Source organism: Hyaena hyaena, unplaced genomic scaffold (genome assembly GCF_003009895.1).
Source record: "Hyaena hyaena isolate Hyena2069 unplaced genomic scaffold, ASM300989v1 scaffold_358, whole genome shotgun sequence".
In the NCBI taxonomy this organism is placed as follows: domain Eukaryota; kingdom Metazoa; phylum Chordata; class Mammalia; order Carnivora; family Hyaenidae; genus Hyaena; species Hyaena hyaena.
The window spans coordinates 859,649-876,735 of NW_024080992.1; the positions used below are offsets into that span (position 1 = coordinate 859,649).

At 40.1% G+C, this 17,087-nt stretch overlaps 1 protein-coding gene and 1 long non-coding RNA gene across 3 annotated transcripts in view; one reads left to right on the plus strand and one right to left on the minus strand.

Moving 5' to 3' along the window:
- LOC120243860 overlaps positions 1-398 on the minus strand; it is a 30,615-nt gene extending 30,217 nt beyond the window's left edge. Inside the window, exon 1 of the long non-coding RNA XR_005531409.1 lies at positions 242-398. This is a non-coding gene — a long non-coding RNA (uncharacterized LOC120243860). The remainder of the gene's footprint in view (positions 1-241) is intronic.
- A 159-nt stretch (positions 399-557) lies between these two features.
- Positions 558-17,087, plus strand: part of ZBTB10 (zinc finger and BTB domain containing 10) — a 37,894-nt gene continuing 21,364 nt past the window's right edge. The window contains exons 1-2 of one of the 2 annotated variants that reach the window (XM_039250096.1): positions 558-667; positions 11,444-12,329. In XM_039250096.1, coding sequence (XP_039106027.1) covers positions 572-667; positions 11,444-12,329 — 982 coding nt within the window. In that variant the 5' untranslated portion in view covers positions 558-571. Of the gene's footprint in view, positions 668-1,123; positions 2,569-11,443; positions 12,330-17,087 lie in introns of those variants that run through there. The other variant, XM_039250095.1, reaches the window with a different exon arrangement.

Consider the following 17,087-nt stretch of genomic DNA (forward strand, 5'->3'; position numbering starts at 1 on the left):
GTCTCTCTGAAAAACTCGCCCGAGATCATGAGGTTCGTTTCTAGCTCAATCTGTTCTTCCAGTCATTCTAAATTCCATATCCAATGTAAACAATTAAAAAATAAGCCTGAAAAATGATTTCTTGTCTTAAGACTCACAGTCCTTGGAGTCGCACACAACGTCCGTACGAGCAGACTCCTCCCCGCTCCTGGGGAAAACCCTGCCTAATATTTATAACGTTATGACATACTGTAATACTCACAAGGTGGTTGTAGAAGTATAAACACGACTGGAGTTATCTGATTGGCTGGTGGTGATGTAACACCCCTGTCAATACTTCCCAGTGAACGCACGTGTTCGACCTTTTATTTAAATTTCCATTTCATCACAGCAATAAGACACTCGGGGCGGTGCATTTTCTGTGAAATGATTATTGCCTTGGGCCTGAGGTGCTGCCTCGCACACACAATGCTGCAGACGAGGAGGTGTCGGTGGTTGTAACCTCCTCGCGTGAAAGGCACCGCCTGGTCCAGTCTTTGTGAGGGAACAAAATAAGTTCACTTCCTTGGGCACCGCCACCCACCCCTAGCAAATGACAAGGCTGGAGCGCAGCTCCCACCGCACAGTTATTTCCAAAGTCCCAGGTGAACTCGTGGCGAGAGAAGGAAAATGTGCGTCCCGGGCGCGGGTAGGTGCGTGTGGGCAGCGGGGAGGCGGCCAGCCCCTGACACTCGCCAGCTGTTTGTCCTCCGCGTAGCCCGGCCCCGGCCGCACACGCCCGCCCCCTCCCCGAGACCCCCAGCCAGCCGCTCGGCCCTTTGTCCCCCGCCCCTCCGCCGACTTCCTTCCCCCCCGGGCGCACCCCCGCCCCCAGGCCGGAGGCGCGGCCCAGCCCCTTTCCCGGTCCCCTGGCGCCCCCACCCCACCCCAGCCCAGCCCCAAGCCCAGCCCCCCTCCCCCAGCCCGGCCCCCACCCTTTCCCCCTCCAGCGGTTACTGCTACCCCGGTGCATTGTGGGCGCACGGTCCGTTGTTCATTTGCCATTCGACCTCCGCCAGGGCCTGGTCGGACGGAAACGCTCCGCCGGCTTTATTGTCGGTTCGTTATGTGGCGGAGCCAAGCAGTTTAACGTGCCTCTCGCCCTCAGCGCCTGGGAAGCCGGCGGCGGCGTCGGGACTCCTCGGCGCACTGGAGGAAGGATATCTGTTTGGAGGGTCGGTGTGTGCGCGCGGCTTTAAAGAGGGGGCAGCGGAGGGTCTCCCCGCACTCCGCCTCTCAACTTCGCAGGCCCCACGCGCCCCCGGCTCGCTGCTCACCTCTCCGCCGCCCGCCCCCTTCTCCGCGCGGGACGCTGCCCGGAGCACAGCGGGGCGGGGGTGGAGGACGAGGAGGCGGCCGGAGGCGGCGGCCCGGCGGGCGGCGGCGGACGCGTGAGGCAGCCCCGGGAGCGAGCGCGAGCCGGGCGGCCGGGCGGGAGGGCGAGGCCGAGCCCCGCGAGACCGGAACGCCGGGGGTGGGGGCGGGGGCGAAGCCGAGGGGGAGCCGCGGGGAACGCGCGGGACGCGGCCCGAGGCCGGGCGCGAGCCGGGGCACCGGGCGGCGGCGGCGGCGGCGGCGCGCGCCATGTCGTTCAGTGAAATGAACCGCAGGACGCTGGCGTTCCGAGGAGGCGGGTTGGTCAGCGGCGGCGGCGGCAGTTCCACGAACAATAACGCTGGCGGGGAGGCCTCGGCTTGGCCTCCGCAGCCCCAGCCAAGACAGCCCCAGCCGCTAGCGCCTCAGCAGCTCAATGGGCGGGGGGCCGACGAGGAAGTGGAATTGGAGGGCCTGGAGCCCCAAGACCTGGAGGCCTCTGCTGGGGCGGCCGTCGCCGCCGAGGAAACCAAGGAGTTGCTGCTCCCCCAAGACGCGGGCGGCCCCACCTCGCTAGGCGGCGGTGGCGCGGGGGGCCCCCTGCTAGCGGAAAGGAACCGTCGGACTCTGGCCTTCCGAGGAGGCGGCGGCGGCGGGGGTCTCGGCAACAATGGCAGTAGCCGCGGCCGCCCCGAGACCTCGGCGTGGCCCCTGAGGCATTTCAATGGGCGAGGGCCAGCGGCTGTGGATCTGGAGCTGGACGCGCTGGAGGGGAAGGAGTTGATGCAGGACGGCGCGTCCCTGAGCGACAGCACCGAGGACGAGGAGGAGGGGGCGAGCCTGGGCGACGGCAGCGGGGCGGAAGGCGGCAGCTGCAGCAGCAGCAGGCGGTCGGGCGGAGATGGCGGGGACGAAGTGGAGGGCAGCGGTGTGGGAGCTGGCGAAGGAGAGACTGTCCAGCACTTCCCGCTCGCGCGGCCCAAGTCCCTAATGCAGAAGCTACAGTGCTCCTTCCAGACCTCCTGGCTCAAAGATTTTCCCTGGCTGCGGTATTCCAAGGATACTGGCCTTATGTCTTGCGGCTGGTGCCAAAAGACCGCTGAGGACGGGGGAAGCGGGGACCTTCCGCAAGTGGGGCACGATGAGCTTTCGCGAGGGACCCGAAACTACAAGAAAACCCTCCTCCTGAGGCACCACGTCTCTACCGAACACAAACTCCACGAAGCCAACGCCCAGGTACAGTATATCCTCCTAATTTTTAAGATCTTTTAGGGGAAGGTGGATCAGCGAAAAAAACCCCCACTTTCCCGGGTGAAGGCATCATTCCGGTTGTGGAATTGCAGGGAGCTCCTGCGTGGGGGTTTAGAAAGCCTGGGAACAAGTTTTCAAAAGTTATCTGTGTTGGAGGGTGGGGGGAAGGAATGACAGTGTTCTGGCCCTGAACTTGATGACTCCTTTTGTCCATCAGATTGACTTTTTTAAAAGTTTAATAAAGGGGGGATTGAAGGGTTTAACCCCAAAAAGTTTAACTTTGCGGTCAAAAATTGTATTAGTTGTGACTTTAGCAAAGCTGCCTTATGTTTCAGTCTTTGAGCATGCCGGTGAAGTCAAATCCGGCAACTCTTTGAAGAATGAATTAAACAGTTCCCTTAACCTTTGATGCTAACTCTTTCAGGAAAACCTTCAACTGAGAAAATTCTTTATATCAGCTCAGGATAATGTGAAATATGAGAGCAGTATGTAAACGTAGAGGAAGCTATTTGGATAACACTCCTCATGAATAATTTTACTAAATTCATCTCTGTTGAACTTTCTTACCAAAGGCACGCTTATTTCCTTCTATCCAGATTTTTGCACTGAGATTTTCTATAATCCTCCCTTTTAAAAACCTTGTAAATGCAGTCCACTTTACACTTAGCATATTAGGGTTGTTTCACGATATGCTGAAGTTATTTCTATCAGGTAGTAGGCTGGTAGAGACTGTATTTACTAAACTCCTTGAAAACATAAGTCCTTAGTTACAAAACAGATAAGCTGTACCTTAGTTGTTATTTCTTGTTTTAATATTTCCAGTCTAAAGATAGTAGTCTTAACATTTTGGTAATCCCTTTTCAAGCCGAATAAATGTTGATCAGTTCTTGTTTAAGAATTTTTCGACAACCTGTGTGGTGGACGGAATTCATTTTTTTGTATTGGCAGCCATTCATTGATTATAGAAAGTCAGCTCTTAGATATTAGTCCCTGTGTGTGTATTGGAGTGGTCTTTCTATTCAGAACACTTATCCTGGAGTTAATTAGGTGCTATCCAATAACCCCATAGCACAGTAGTTTCTCAGAAGTTACCTTTAAAGCATAGGGTTATTTTTCCCAGTGGAGAATGGCAATAGTCTTTGCACGAATTTTAGTTGCCTAAGCCCTAGAAGGAAGGTCACTTGAAGATATATGGCCCCAGAAGGTTAAGTAAATTGTCCAAAGTCTTAGAGTCCTCAATGACAACTGAGACTAGAGCCTATAAGGAATGTTGTAATGGAAAAAGAATGGGTTTTAGAGTAAATCTGGGTTCAGATCTCAGCTTTCTACAATTACTAGCTTTGTGAGCTTGGACGGTGGAGCGAAACATAACTGACATTTCCTTGTGTAATGTATGCTGAACACACATCACCTTACCCTGCAAAGTAATATATTTTTTTTTTTTATGTAAGAGGAAGTAGTCAGGTTTTAAAGAGTTAAGTAATTTATTAAGTTATTTTGTAAGACGATGGAGGGGGACTTGTGAAAATGAAAGCATGTATTTCTAAATAATCATAGGTTGGTTATACAGAAAACTCTAAAAAAAGATAATGAGAAGGAAGATTCTTAACGTACAGGTGGACCAGTTAACTCTCCTTATCAGCATAGTCTGTCCCTCTAGGCAAATCTGAATGGGAATGCAAAATATAATTAGCTGCTTAGTGAACCTGAAATCAGAGGAAGGGGAATTAGAATTAGTTGGATAACCTTATGATAGTCTTAGTGTGGTGAAACCTCCCCTAGGCATTATCTAGATCAGGGGATTCATTGCCTAGGTAAAATCTTTTCTAAACTTGATCTCTGATTTCTCTCTCCTTTTCCCTTTGCCCCTTCAGAAGTCTCTTTTTATAGATACAAGCTACACACCATCTTTAGGACACTCTTTCATTAGGCTGAGGATAATACAATCTAGTAAGTCCTGTGTCTAAGAGTATATATATTGGTTCCCTTGATTGAGTTTTAGATGTTTCCACTCTGAATTGATCCTGATTTTTTGGTTTTCAATCTAATGTTAGTTTGTGGGTGTTAACCTTGCTGTTTACCCCAGGTACCACCTACATATCTCTTTGTCTTGTTAATATGATTGATCTATTCAAGAATTGAGTTATTCCTATGGACAGAGTTCAGGAGGTGTTTTTGTTTTTGTTTTTATCCTGTAGCCTTTGATTACCTGTAGGAGGCAGTATAACACAATCTGTAAGAGCGTTCTTGGGCTTAAGGTTAGGGGCACCTGAATCCTTATTCTCTTTCTTGCCAGGCAAAGGAGTTAACTTCTAGTTTCCTTGTATATGCAAAGTATATATTCCAGCACATAATCACTTAGTAAATGCTAGTCATTATTTTCATCATTATGTGTATTTATCACAGATAATCATAACAAGGTTCTTTTTGTGGCCTGGTACTCATGTGTCTCAGTGTTACCAATTTTGGCAGTTTGGAAACCACTTTTATCTTGTGGAGTCAGATTTGATTCTAGAGAATAAAGCAGTTGTCGTTTGCATACCTTCAGACGCTTTGGCTATACAGTTCTTTGAATGAACATTCTGAGATTTTTCTCAGGTATGCAAATCTTTTCACAGCTTCATAACAGTATCTTGCATTAGCTTTCTCCTGTCTTAAAAATAATGAAATGAGAGTTCTGGAGTTCGTCAAGCAAGAATTGAGTTTGAGGCTAAGGGTAATTCACTCCCTTTATTCCCCTCAACTCCTCTCTTATTTTTTTTATTTTAAAGAGGGATGTTTTTTGAGAGGAGGTTGGCCAGATGATACAATATCAGTGTTACCTTTCTTTCTTAACACTTTCTGAAAGTATGATTCGTTAATTCCATAGTGAGCAAAGAATTATAGTACATTCCTAAAAAGTTTGCTATACTGTTAATTGGGTGTTGGTTAAGACTGCTTAGGGTAGAGTCAGAATATGCCCTCAGAATCCATTCTGAACCTTCTATATTGGAGAGATCCCTATATTTATAAGAATGTAAGGGGCAGCATACAGTTGTGTGTTTCTTGGTTGGTTTTTTTTTTGTTGTTTTTTTTTTTAGTAATAGTCTTCATTGAGGCAAGTTCAATGATTAGCTCATACAGAATTTGACCATTTTGCCCAGAGGACTTTAAAATTGCTTTAATTGGGGCGCCTGGGTGGCTTAGTCGGTTAAGCGTCCGACTTTCGCTTAGGTCATGATCTCGCGGTTCGTGGGTTCAAGCCCCGCGTCGGGCTCTGTGCTGACTGCCAGCTCAGAGCCTGGAGCCTGTTTAGAGTCTGTATCTCCCTCTCTCTCTGACCCTCCCCTGCTCCCGCTATCTCTCTCTCTCCTAGAAATAAATAAAATATTTAAAAATAAATAAATAAATAAATAAAATTGCTTTAATCACAGTGAATACCACCATGTCTTGTTTCAGACCACTTTCTACCCAATTGTGAAATTTTCATAGAATCTCACGTTCTGTCAACTCTGTTTACTAAGTCTGAAACATGCACTTAAATGTATTGTTATAAATTTAGGTAACCTATCTAGAAAGTAAATACTGAATTTAGATCAGTGATCTGATTGAAATTATTAATTAGAATATGTTGAGGTCAGCAACTAAAGCAAAATAGACAAAACGACAGTCTACCAGCTTTCTTTGCATTTGGCAAAAGTAAGGCTTAAAGGTGTGTTTTTAACAACTGAAGAAGAAAGTCTGAAAGTTCACTAAGAAATCTTAAAAATGAACCTATGGCCCATTAAATAAGCATTTTGTAAAACATTATATAGGTTCTAACATTCATTGTATTTGGTTTGTTGAGCTGGTTCATTTCCCTTGTGTTTGACCTTTTAGTAGTGTCTTTGCCTACCTTATAATGTATCTAGGATTGACTTCTTTGTCCCTCTTAAATTTTCTTATTAGGTCCATCCAAGGCACTGGAGATAAACCTGTAAATCATTTTCTCTGCCCTCAGGGTCTTGTAGTCTAGTAAGAAGAGAGACACGACGATAAAATGGTAGATACCATGTTAGAAGTATGTTCAGGTTACAGTGGAAACAGTAAAGGAAGGGAGTCAAATTCTACGTGTGAAGGTTGGGAGAAGCTTGTATAATTGTCTCTTGAACTTCACTTGAGTTAAATGAATAGCTGTTGAATAGGGAGGGGAGGGCATTGCAGGCACTGCAACTGGAAGCAGTATTAACAAAATGAAATTGATGTGTCTAAGAAGTGGATAATTTGGTTGCTGAGCGGAATGAAAAATCAGGTTTGAATAGGTAATAGACGATGGAGGGTATTTTGTCATGCTAAAATGATTGTATTCTGCTAACAAATGGACAACAATTTAGCAGTTAAAATTGCTAAACGGGAGGATCATGAAGAAATATGTTGCTGTTCAGAGACACCTGGGTAGTGTGTGTGTTTTTAGAAGAGAGCTGGTAATAAAGCATATCTTTAGTATCTAAAATTGGCTGGAGGTTAAAATCACCTGAAGATTTCCGCTGCTAACCTACAGAATTAGAATTTTAATTTTTTCCTAAAATTTGGATTTGGAAGTGGAAATTAATGTTTTTAATCTTTCAGTGTAGTGTTCCAGTGGGTTGCTGCAACAAAAGCAGTAAAGATTTTTGTTTTTAATTCTTTATACTTTGTTTTGCATTGGAAATGCCTTTTTTCTGCTAATCCACTTACTGAAAGGACCAGTACAGGGTAGGGAAAGTAAATTATTTGTTGATTTTTAGCTAAATGTTTTATGATTTGTGAATTAGCTACAGATGAACTCACTGTTTGCAAATGAAGGTATCCCCAACTCTTCTTCTCATAAGGGTGTAGAGATGGGTGGTGGTTTTGGATCCTTTGTAAGTTGGTGGCATTATTTAGTTCCCCAGGTTAGAGTACTGAAGACTGACCCTATGATCCCCACCTCTTCAACCAAAATCGAGTTGATTATTCAAGTTCTGCTGATTTTTATCTTCCAGGTGTTTTTCCAATCTCTGACTCATCACCCCTCACGCCATTAACATTATCCACCTTAGGTTAGTTAAAGTCCTGGTTTCTTGCAAATATGTTGCACTGTTAAACAGTAGCTTCCCTTGGTCACAGTATCTCTAGATTTTAGTTCCCAGATATTAATCCCCTACTTTGCTGTCATAGCCATCTCTTATATCTTCTAATTCAATCAGATCACTGCTTCTAAAGCTCTGTAAGTTACCCATCACAGAGGTTCTTAACCTGGGGGAGTGGGGCATACAGATTCGAATACCTTGGTAACTGATGGAGGCTGTAGACACTTACCTCAGAAATTCATACGTGCATATTTGCATTTCTTGGGCTTTTTTGGGATCACCTTGAAGTTCTTTTCGTAAATCTGGTATTGTACAGATCCTTGTAGACTGTCTTGTTTCTTTTAATGCTGTTTAATTTGCTTAGAATGTTCATCCTCCCATCCCACTCTTTCATCCTGTAAGGTTCTGCTCAAGGTCTTTCTTCTAAAAAGCATTCCCACCCCACCACCAAAAAAACCCCCAAAAAACACTGAACTAGATACACCTCTTCTGCTCTCATAACACCTTTGTTACAATCTTTAGTACTTTAAGAGTCTTGCCCACCAATGATAATCTTCAAATTGGGAACTATACTTACTCATTTTGGGTCCCCAGTGTAGAACTTGTCTAAAGTAGGCATTCATTTACTGCTTATTAAATAATTGAGTAAAGTCAGAAATTTTCAAGCTTTTAGCAGCTTTTTCCTCTTGAGTTAAAATATTTACTGTAAGCTTCTTTGGAAGTAGTTTTGAAGATACATGTTATGAGGATTTTAAATGGACACCTTTTTGTATTTTCTTAACTATAGAAGAGTTAGTTCTCAGGTCTCCTCTAGATGTAAAAATAGTTTTACTTTGGGCATCTTCACAAGTAAACTTGAAGACTTTTCATAGTCATCAAAGTAACAAATTGTCTAATTTTTGAAGTCTGCATGTCCATTTCCTTAAAATATTGTTCAGCCAGTTTTGACTGATGTCTTGGCTAAGTTGTGTTTTCCATTTAGGGAAAGGGAACAGAAAAATTTCCCAAAATTTGAAAAGACTGCTTCAGTGAATACTTAAATCTCTTCATCAGTTTATTTTACATATTAGTGAACTTATGTTCTCCTATACTAGGACTTGGGCATTTAGAATGTTAAAGAAGGAACCGGAATACAGAGATGATGTATGTGAGTTCCTAGGGAACTACTTTAAAGACTTTTATGGTTTGTACTAAAATTTCCTTAATTTATTTAGGTCAGCAAATAATACCAGCAATGTATTTTAATGCTATGTGCTTATTTGAGCTCTGTTTTACCCAATTGCTGAAATGAGAGTACACATATTCTTGACTTGTAAACCCTTCATTGTGAAGAGCATATTTAAGAGGTGCTACAGAAACAAGACCTAGTGCTCTAGTCGGTAGTGGAAAAGAAATTGCTGGTGTTGCTTATAAGAGCAAGGAACATTATTATTCTTGTATAACAGTAATGAGAAAAAAATAGTGGGTGAATAGTTGTGTTTGATTTGTGTTAAAATAGAATGGGTAAATATTTTGGTGGATAGGTTTTTGTCTGAGTTATTTTTAACAATTAGGACATTTGGTCTGATAACAGCAGAGAACTTCTGAAATTGGGACTGGCCCAGAAAATGCAGAACAGAGTGACCAAAGCCTAAATATGACATAGTTAGATATAGCTACCTCCTCCTTAAAGGTTTTGAACTGCCAGATATATAACCTCTAGGTGGGTTCTTGATTTGTAAACGCTAATTCACTGCTTCCACAAATACTTCATGATGTGCCACCAAATTTTGATCAGTGCTTAAAATTTTTCCTTCTTTCAAGTATTTATACTGTTATTGTAACATGAGAGGTTTGAACCAGATGAGCTTTGCTGGGCAGGTATGGCGTGCATAACAAAGCTTAGTTTCAGGCCTGCATCAAAGGAAGATGTTTTCAAGTTTGGAAATTTCTGTAGTATGTAGAAAGCATAAGAAAATTAGTAAAAAGTCTTAATCAAATAGTCTCATAAAAGTAAACACTATGATGCTTTTATAGAAAATTATACCATAGCATTAATTGTAGGTATTTTTAGCATTGGTTTAGTTCTCTGTATATTTATACGTTTTCATTTCCCTCTGCTATAACTTTAATGATGCTGAACATACAGGTTTATGTACAGGCTCTAAAGGTTGAAACAATGTATTTTACCTCACTTCCTTCCCTGCACACCTTCAAAAGCAAAACTTTTGGACTTGTGAATTATGTTTTGATTACTTACCTCAAACCCTGGCTGTTACCAGTTTTTGCTGAAGATTGGGTGTTTGGTAGGAGGTGAAAATCGCTAATTCAGAGCATGAGACTGGTATGATAGATTGAGAATGTGAGGGACAAGGGTGTTAACAGTACAAGGGCATTATGTATGTGAGACACACATAGTGATCATATATCTCAGATTTGCAAGGTTATTTTGCAAATGCTGAAGGGGCTCGGAATTCTAATATTTTGGTTCTTTTGGTTGACTTCTTACACTTGAAAGCACACAAATTCTTAAATGGACCATGTGACCTGGTTTCGTTTCAAGAGATTTGGAATTGTATGTATGGCTTCCTGTGTTCAGTGCTTAAACTAAACTTCAACCTAATATTTTTGTAAGTTAGCCATACCCATGTGGGGTGGGGTTAAGGGAGTTGTGGGATTGTTTAGGAATCTTACCACCAGTTAGAATATTGTTTCCATGAGAATTCTTTGGTAGTCTTAACTGTGTTCCCAACACCCTTCAATTTTTTTTCCCCTGATATTTCCTTCCTCTCTTCTCTCCAAGTGTATCTGTCCTCCCAGCATGTTTACAATCTACGATGTATCTTTCCATGTTTTTCCCATGCTCATATATTCGTAGATGTGTATGTGTCATTATTGTACAGAAATGGACTGTAAACACTTAAGGTCACAGTTTTCAGCCATCTTTTCTACTAGAAGAGTCTCAGCACTTTTTTGATTGGCAAAAGTGATTACCTCAGTTATCTAGTGAAGTTATTAAAGAGTGTGCTGTGGTTTTATAGGAAATTATCATAACTTTAGTGATGCTAAACAGAACTCTAATGAATACTTGTCAGGTTGAAAGAAAGAAAATTATAAACTTTTAAGGATTTTGAGTTCAGGAATTTAACCTTACATTTACTATTTAATGCTCCTAAAAAGATATTTTGAAAGTTGACTAGGAAATTATATAGCTGGATATTCCTGTAGTTGAAACACATTTTCCTATTAGGATCTTAACTTTATCTTGAGTTAGATTTAATTAACTTCACTGACCTAAACTATTTGGATATTGGCCAAGACTTACAATTTACCCTTTTAGTAGTGTTAAATAGGATGAGATGCCCAAAATACTGTAACTTGAACATTCCAAGTTCAGTCAGGAAGGCTGCTGCATTCCCATCACTTAGATTTAAGGCAAACTAATTAGATTTCTATATAGGAAAGTTTCATAAGAAAGTAATTGCTAGAATAATTTTAAATAATTCTTAATCCATATCCTTGGCTTATATATGAAAAGAATAACATGACTCATGCTATTCCTCAGATGAAATCCTGATCCTTATCGAGATGTGTTTGACTTTTCTTATGATAGCAGTGACTTGCACCAAGCTCTTCACATCTTTACTCTCAATATTTGGAATTGTTGTGAACACTATAGTCTCAAAATACATCACGGTTACTAACTGTATTTGATTAGCACTTTTTAAATAGTTATATTGATAATACTTATTCTTTTGGGGTTTATAAAAAGTGGATAAAATTTAATATTAATGTTTTCCATCCGATTATAGGAGTCAGAAATACCATCAGAGGAGGGGTACTGTGACTTTAATAGTAGGCCAAATGAGAACTCTTATTGCTATCAACTTCTTCGACAACTAAATGAACAAAGAAAGAAAGGTATTCTTTGCGACGTCAGCATCGTGGTGAGCGGAAAAATCTTTAAAGCTCATAAGAACATCCTGGTTGCAGGCAGCCGTTTCTTTAAGACTTTATATTGCTTTTCAAACAAAGAAAGCCCTAACCAAAACAATACTACCCATTTAGATATTGCTGCAGTTCAAGGTTTTTCAGTCATCTTGGACTTCTTGTATTCTGGTAACCTGGTGCTCACAAGCCAAAATGCCATTGAAGTGATGACAGTGGCCAGCTATCTTCAAATGAGTGAAGTTGTTCAAACCTGCCGAAATTTCATTAAAGATGCCTTAAACATAAGCATTAAATCAGAAGCTCCAGAGTCTGTAGTCGTGGACTATAATAATAGAAAACCAGTTAATAGAGATGGTCTATCTTCATCACGGGATCAAAAAATCGCCAGTTTTTGGGCAACACGGAATCTTACCAATTTGGCAAGTAATGTAAAAATTGAAAATGATGGTTGTAACGTCGATGAGGGCCAAATAGAAAACTACCAAATGAATGACAGTAGTTGGGTCCAGGATGGTTCACCTGAATTGGCTGAAAATGAATCTCAAGGTCAAACAAAAGTGTTTATTTGGAATAATATGGGCTCCCAGGGAATTCAAGAAACTGGCAAAACAAGGAGGAAAAACCAAACTACAAAGAGATTTATTTATAATATACCACCTAATGAAACAAATTTAGAAGATTGCTCAGTGATGCAGCCACCTGTTGCCTATCCAGAAGAAGATTTATCATTCATCAAGGAAGAACCAGGTAAATATTTTATATACAAAGGTACCTTGTTTTTCATTCTAATTAATACTGATTGGATATAATTGTGAAGTATATTTTTAAAGTATTTTTTAAATTATTAAAGCAATACTAAATTTGAGTGTTTATAGTAGAAGGGAGAAAATTACTCAAGCACATAATTCTGGTATATCTTTTTGTTCTGAACATGTGTGAGCTTCTCAAAGTTTGTGTTAATAATCAGGTATTTGCTTATTATGTGTAATGTGGACTCGGCTTCATTTATAGTTCTTAGATGTTTCTGATCTTTATGCTATGATCACTTTTTTTGCACTCATTGCTGAAAAGGATAAAATCTTTGTCGTAATCTTATTTAAAATCTTAGTTGTAATATATAATCAGTTTGTCATTTCAGAACATTTTTGAGACCTTCTTAATGTTTTTTTATTCCCAATTTGGGGGAGGGGATTAAACATTTGTTTAATAGAATTTTGCAAATGACAGTGGGATTATTCTAATTTGTTTGGAGCCACTATTCTGTTCTCACCGTAAATCTTAAAGAAGCTAAATGTTTTAAATTTGTCCCATTGTCCCTTCACTTTGATTCTCATTTGCCTTTGTTACTAAGAGGACTCTGAGACCTTTCTCATTATTTAAGGAAAAATATATACACACATACACACCCAGTCTTACCATATCATATTTGTGCTGTGGATTTTTTTTTTTTTAGTTGAGTGGGAGACCATTGTTATTGTGTATGTAAATAGAAAGATTTGAAACTTATTTATCTTTAATTGCCTGTACCTAACTTAAATATATTTGAAGCAGCTCAATGGATTTGAGGTTTTCCCACACAGACCCTAGATTTGAGGTATATATCTACCACTGTTACCATATGATTTAATGTTTGTTTTGTTGCTTTCAAAGCTGTAAAGATTCAGTGTCTGATTTACCTCATGGTGATTATCTATACTTTCTGTTAAAGAGAATCATTGTTTTTAGATCTCAAAGGTCCAGATGCCATAATAATCTTACGAAATGGTTTCTCTGGCTTTTTGGGTTTGGGTTTATCTTTCATTGGTTTTCAGACTTTTATGAAAATTAGAGTACCTGTATAATGATTCACTGATCTTTTCCCTTCTGCTTGTCGACTGTTTAGTAAAATCCCAGAGGCAGTTTATTTTTTTTTATGTTTTATTTATTTCTGAGAGAGAGAACAGGGGAGGGTCAGAGAGAGAGGGAGACCCAGAATCTGAAACAGACTCCAGGCTCTGAGCTAGCTGTCAGCACAAAGCCCGATGTGGGGCTCAAACCCATGAACTATGAGATCATGACCTGAGCTGAAGTCGGCCGCTTAACCGACTGAGCCACCCACGCCCCAGAGGCAGTTTCTTTAAAGAATTAAGGGAAGATAGACTTTCTTAGCATCACTTTATTATGGCTTAATTAAAAATTTTGTTTAGTATTTATTTTTGAGAGATAGAGCACGAGGGGAGGAGGGGCAGAGAAAAAGGGAGATAACAGAATCCAAAGCAGTCTTCAGGCTCTGAGCTGTCAGCACAGAGCCCAAAGTTGGGCTCAGACTCATGAGTCGCAAGGTCATGACCTGAGACAAAATGGGATGTTCAAGCGACTGGGCCATCCTGGTACCCCCTGATTTAATTTTTAATATAGAAGCTCTTGAAGCAGTTCTCAAATATTAGAACTATTTTGTCTTTCTGCATCAGGGATTAATCATTTAATAGTATGGTGGGAACCCTGTGGTACTTTTTAAATAAAATACATATATACAATATTTAAGGAGTAAGCAGGTTTTTGGGGTAGTAATTGGCAAACCCCATTCTTAGTCCCACATATAATTGGAACGATTCAAAAAAAAAAGCACTAATACTGTACCACCATGCATTCTTTAAAAAATAACATCACTGGCTATTGTCTTGACAAGCACCTCCCTGCCAGCTGAGTTTCTATCAATGGAGTAGGCATATCATAAATTAGTCTTTGGTAGTCTAATAATACATTTTCAGTTTCTATTACATCTTAGAAAGATAGTTTTATTATTACATTATGGGTATCACTTTGGTTCTGGACCTTGTTTAACTGACAAAGTTGGTTTTATTAGTGATTTGCTATATTCCAGCTATTAAACTTTTTGCAGCTTTTCAGTGCCTCTAAATCCAACCTCACTGAATGGCAGGAAATGGGTTCTTATGAGAATATTATGGTTAGGACATAGTATAACGAGCCAGGGGTTGTCAAATTTTTACTGTAAAGGACCAAAGAGTAAATAGTTTTGGCTTTGCTGGTTATAAGTTCAGTTACTTAACTCTGCCTTTATAACATGAAAGCAGCCATTGACAGTAAACACAAGTAAACATGGATACACTTCACTAAAGCCTTATTATTGCCAACCATTGGTATAGAATAGTGGCTCTTAATTTTGGCTTCATATTAACATTACTTGGGAACTTTACAGACCATGATGCTTGGTTCTTTACAGTAGGGATTGACTTAATTGGTTCTGAGATGTGGCCTGGTTGTTAAAATTTTTATAAGCTCTGTAGGTGATTACACTGTGAGCAAAGGTTGAAATCCACTGACAAAGAGGAAAGAGCTCAAATGGAGTCATGATTTGAAAATGAGCTCTGTACTTAACCACAATGTGACCATGATCAAATTAAATTAAATTCTTGCCTTCGGTTTCCTTATCTTTAAATTATGGTACTTATTTTCTATGATTATTACGAAAACTAAATGACAAAAGCACAACTATCCTGAGTATCCTAGGTCCCCCTTAAAGTTGAGACTATTGAGATTATTTAAAGTCAGTTTTCCACTGCAGTGTACTTTCTACTAAATTCTAGAAGAGATGGTCTTATTGGCCTCAGCTTGACCTTTTGAATATTTAGAATACTTTTAAGCAGCCCATTCTAGTATATGATGACTGTGATTGTTAGGATGTTATTTTATAATGAGCCACAGTTTGCTTCTTATAAATGTCCTGATTCTGCCATTTGAGTAGTATAATCTGAGCCTAACCTCTAATCCCTCCAAATTTACCTGATAACCCTTCAGATATTATAAATAATTTCAAATATTCCCCTGAAGTCCCTTTTTCTTTTGGACTAAGTGCTATACCATCTACCTTTTGAATTCCAAACCCTTTTACCATCTTTCTTACAGTCATTGACCTAGTTTTTTTAACCCAGAAATTTTAGTGTACAGAATTAGCTACAACTCACCAGGCAAATTCTGACCAACACAGTGGGTCTGTGTTTATCAAGGTTAAGGCCTGTCTCAAGGTCATTCAGCTAGTAAAAATAGAGGCAGGTTTCATGTTAGGGACTGTTTCACAGTAAACCTTGCAATTAATGAACTAGTAGACTGAGTCTTTTAAAAAATTTGTCCCTTTTAAAATCTCAAACAATTGTATGGACTGTACCATCATAGGCCATAGTTTGACTTCCATTTATTGAGAATGGTGAAAATGTTCAGTGAAATAAATGGTTTTAAATGAATTTAAAGTTCTGTACATAAATATTTGAAAAGTCCTAGTAAATGATATAGTCTACAAGCAATGCGTGACATATTTGGATTTGTGAATCCCTTATAGGAACTATGACTTCCCCCAGATTCTTAAGTCTACAGTTTATAAACCACAGCTCTAAATATCTTCTTCCCACATAATGTTGAAGCTGGTGTTCAGATGTCTCATACAGAAATATTGTAAGATATCGATAAGATGTACCCGCAAATATCAAGGATTGTATTTACGTGGGTTTTTTTTTTTTAATCTTAAACTAGCATGTTTGTTATTTGACTCACTAATGCAGTTTGCTTCAAATTATTTTTGATATATATATATGAAGATAGTTGAAAGTAGAACTCAGGAGCAGCATCAGGGTTGCTCAGTCATTTAAGCTATCTGACTGCAGCTCAGGTCATAATCTCGCAGTTCTTCATGAGTTCAACCCCTCCAGCAGCTCTCTGCTGACAACTCTGAGCCTGCTTCAGATTCTTTGTCTCCCTCTGTCTCTCTGCGCCTTACCCACGTGTGTTCTTTCTCTCTCAAAAATAAACAAACATTTAAAGAAAATTAAAAATAACAAAGAAAGTAGCACTCAGGAAAGCTTAGAAAGTTGTCATTTTTATTAGGTAAGGTTTGTGGGGATAATTAAAACTATCAGGAAAACCTAAATTGTAGGTAATATGAAAAAAAAAGGTTGTCATTAGTGAGTTAGTTGCTCTGCTGATAGAAAAATTTCAAATCCTTATCAAAATCCTTATCTTGCTGATACACAGCCAGAAAACCATTGCAGTCAAATAAAGTAGATAAAAATCTAAGATTTTGTAGAGTAAAAATTTTAAAAACTAAATTGTTTAACAGTGTGTTCACAGAGCAAGTCAAATGTTAATCTTATTTTTGATCTTTTGATGCATTGGGACTATAAGGAACATGGTTTTCTGAATCTAGATTCTTCTGTTACTTCAGTCATACTAGCAGGTTGCACCCATTGTAAATTCTGCTCTGCCTGTATACACATTTAATTTATTCATGCATATATACCTCATTTTGAACAAACATTTTTTTGAAATGATTGACAAGAAAATCAAAACAAATTAAATTTAGCAATAAAGAAATTAAGTGTGCTAGTCAAGGGTGTTAATATGGTTGCCCTAATTAAGCTTTTAATTGGCTCTCAGATTCTAAGCCTCTCTCAAAAGGAGGAAACATGCCAGTTCTGGAGGATGACAAACTTTTTTGGTACTGAACTCTGAAAG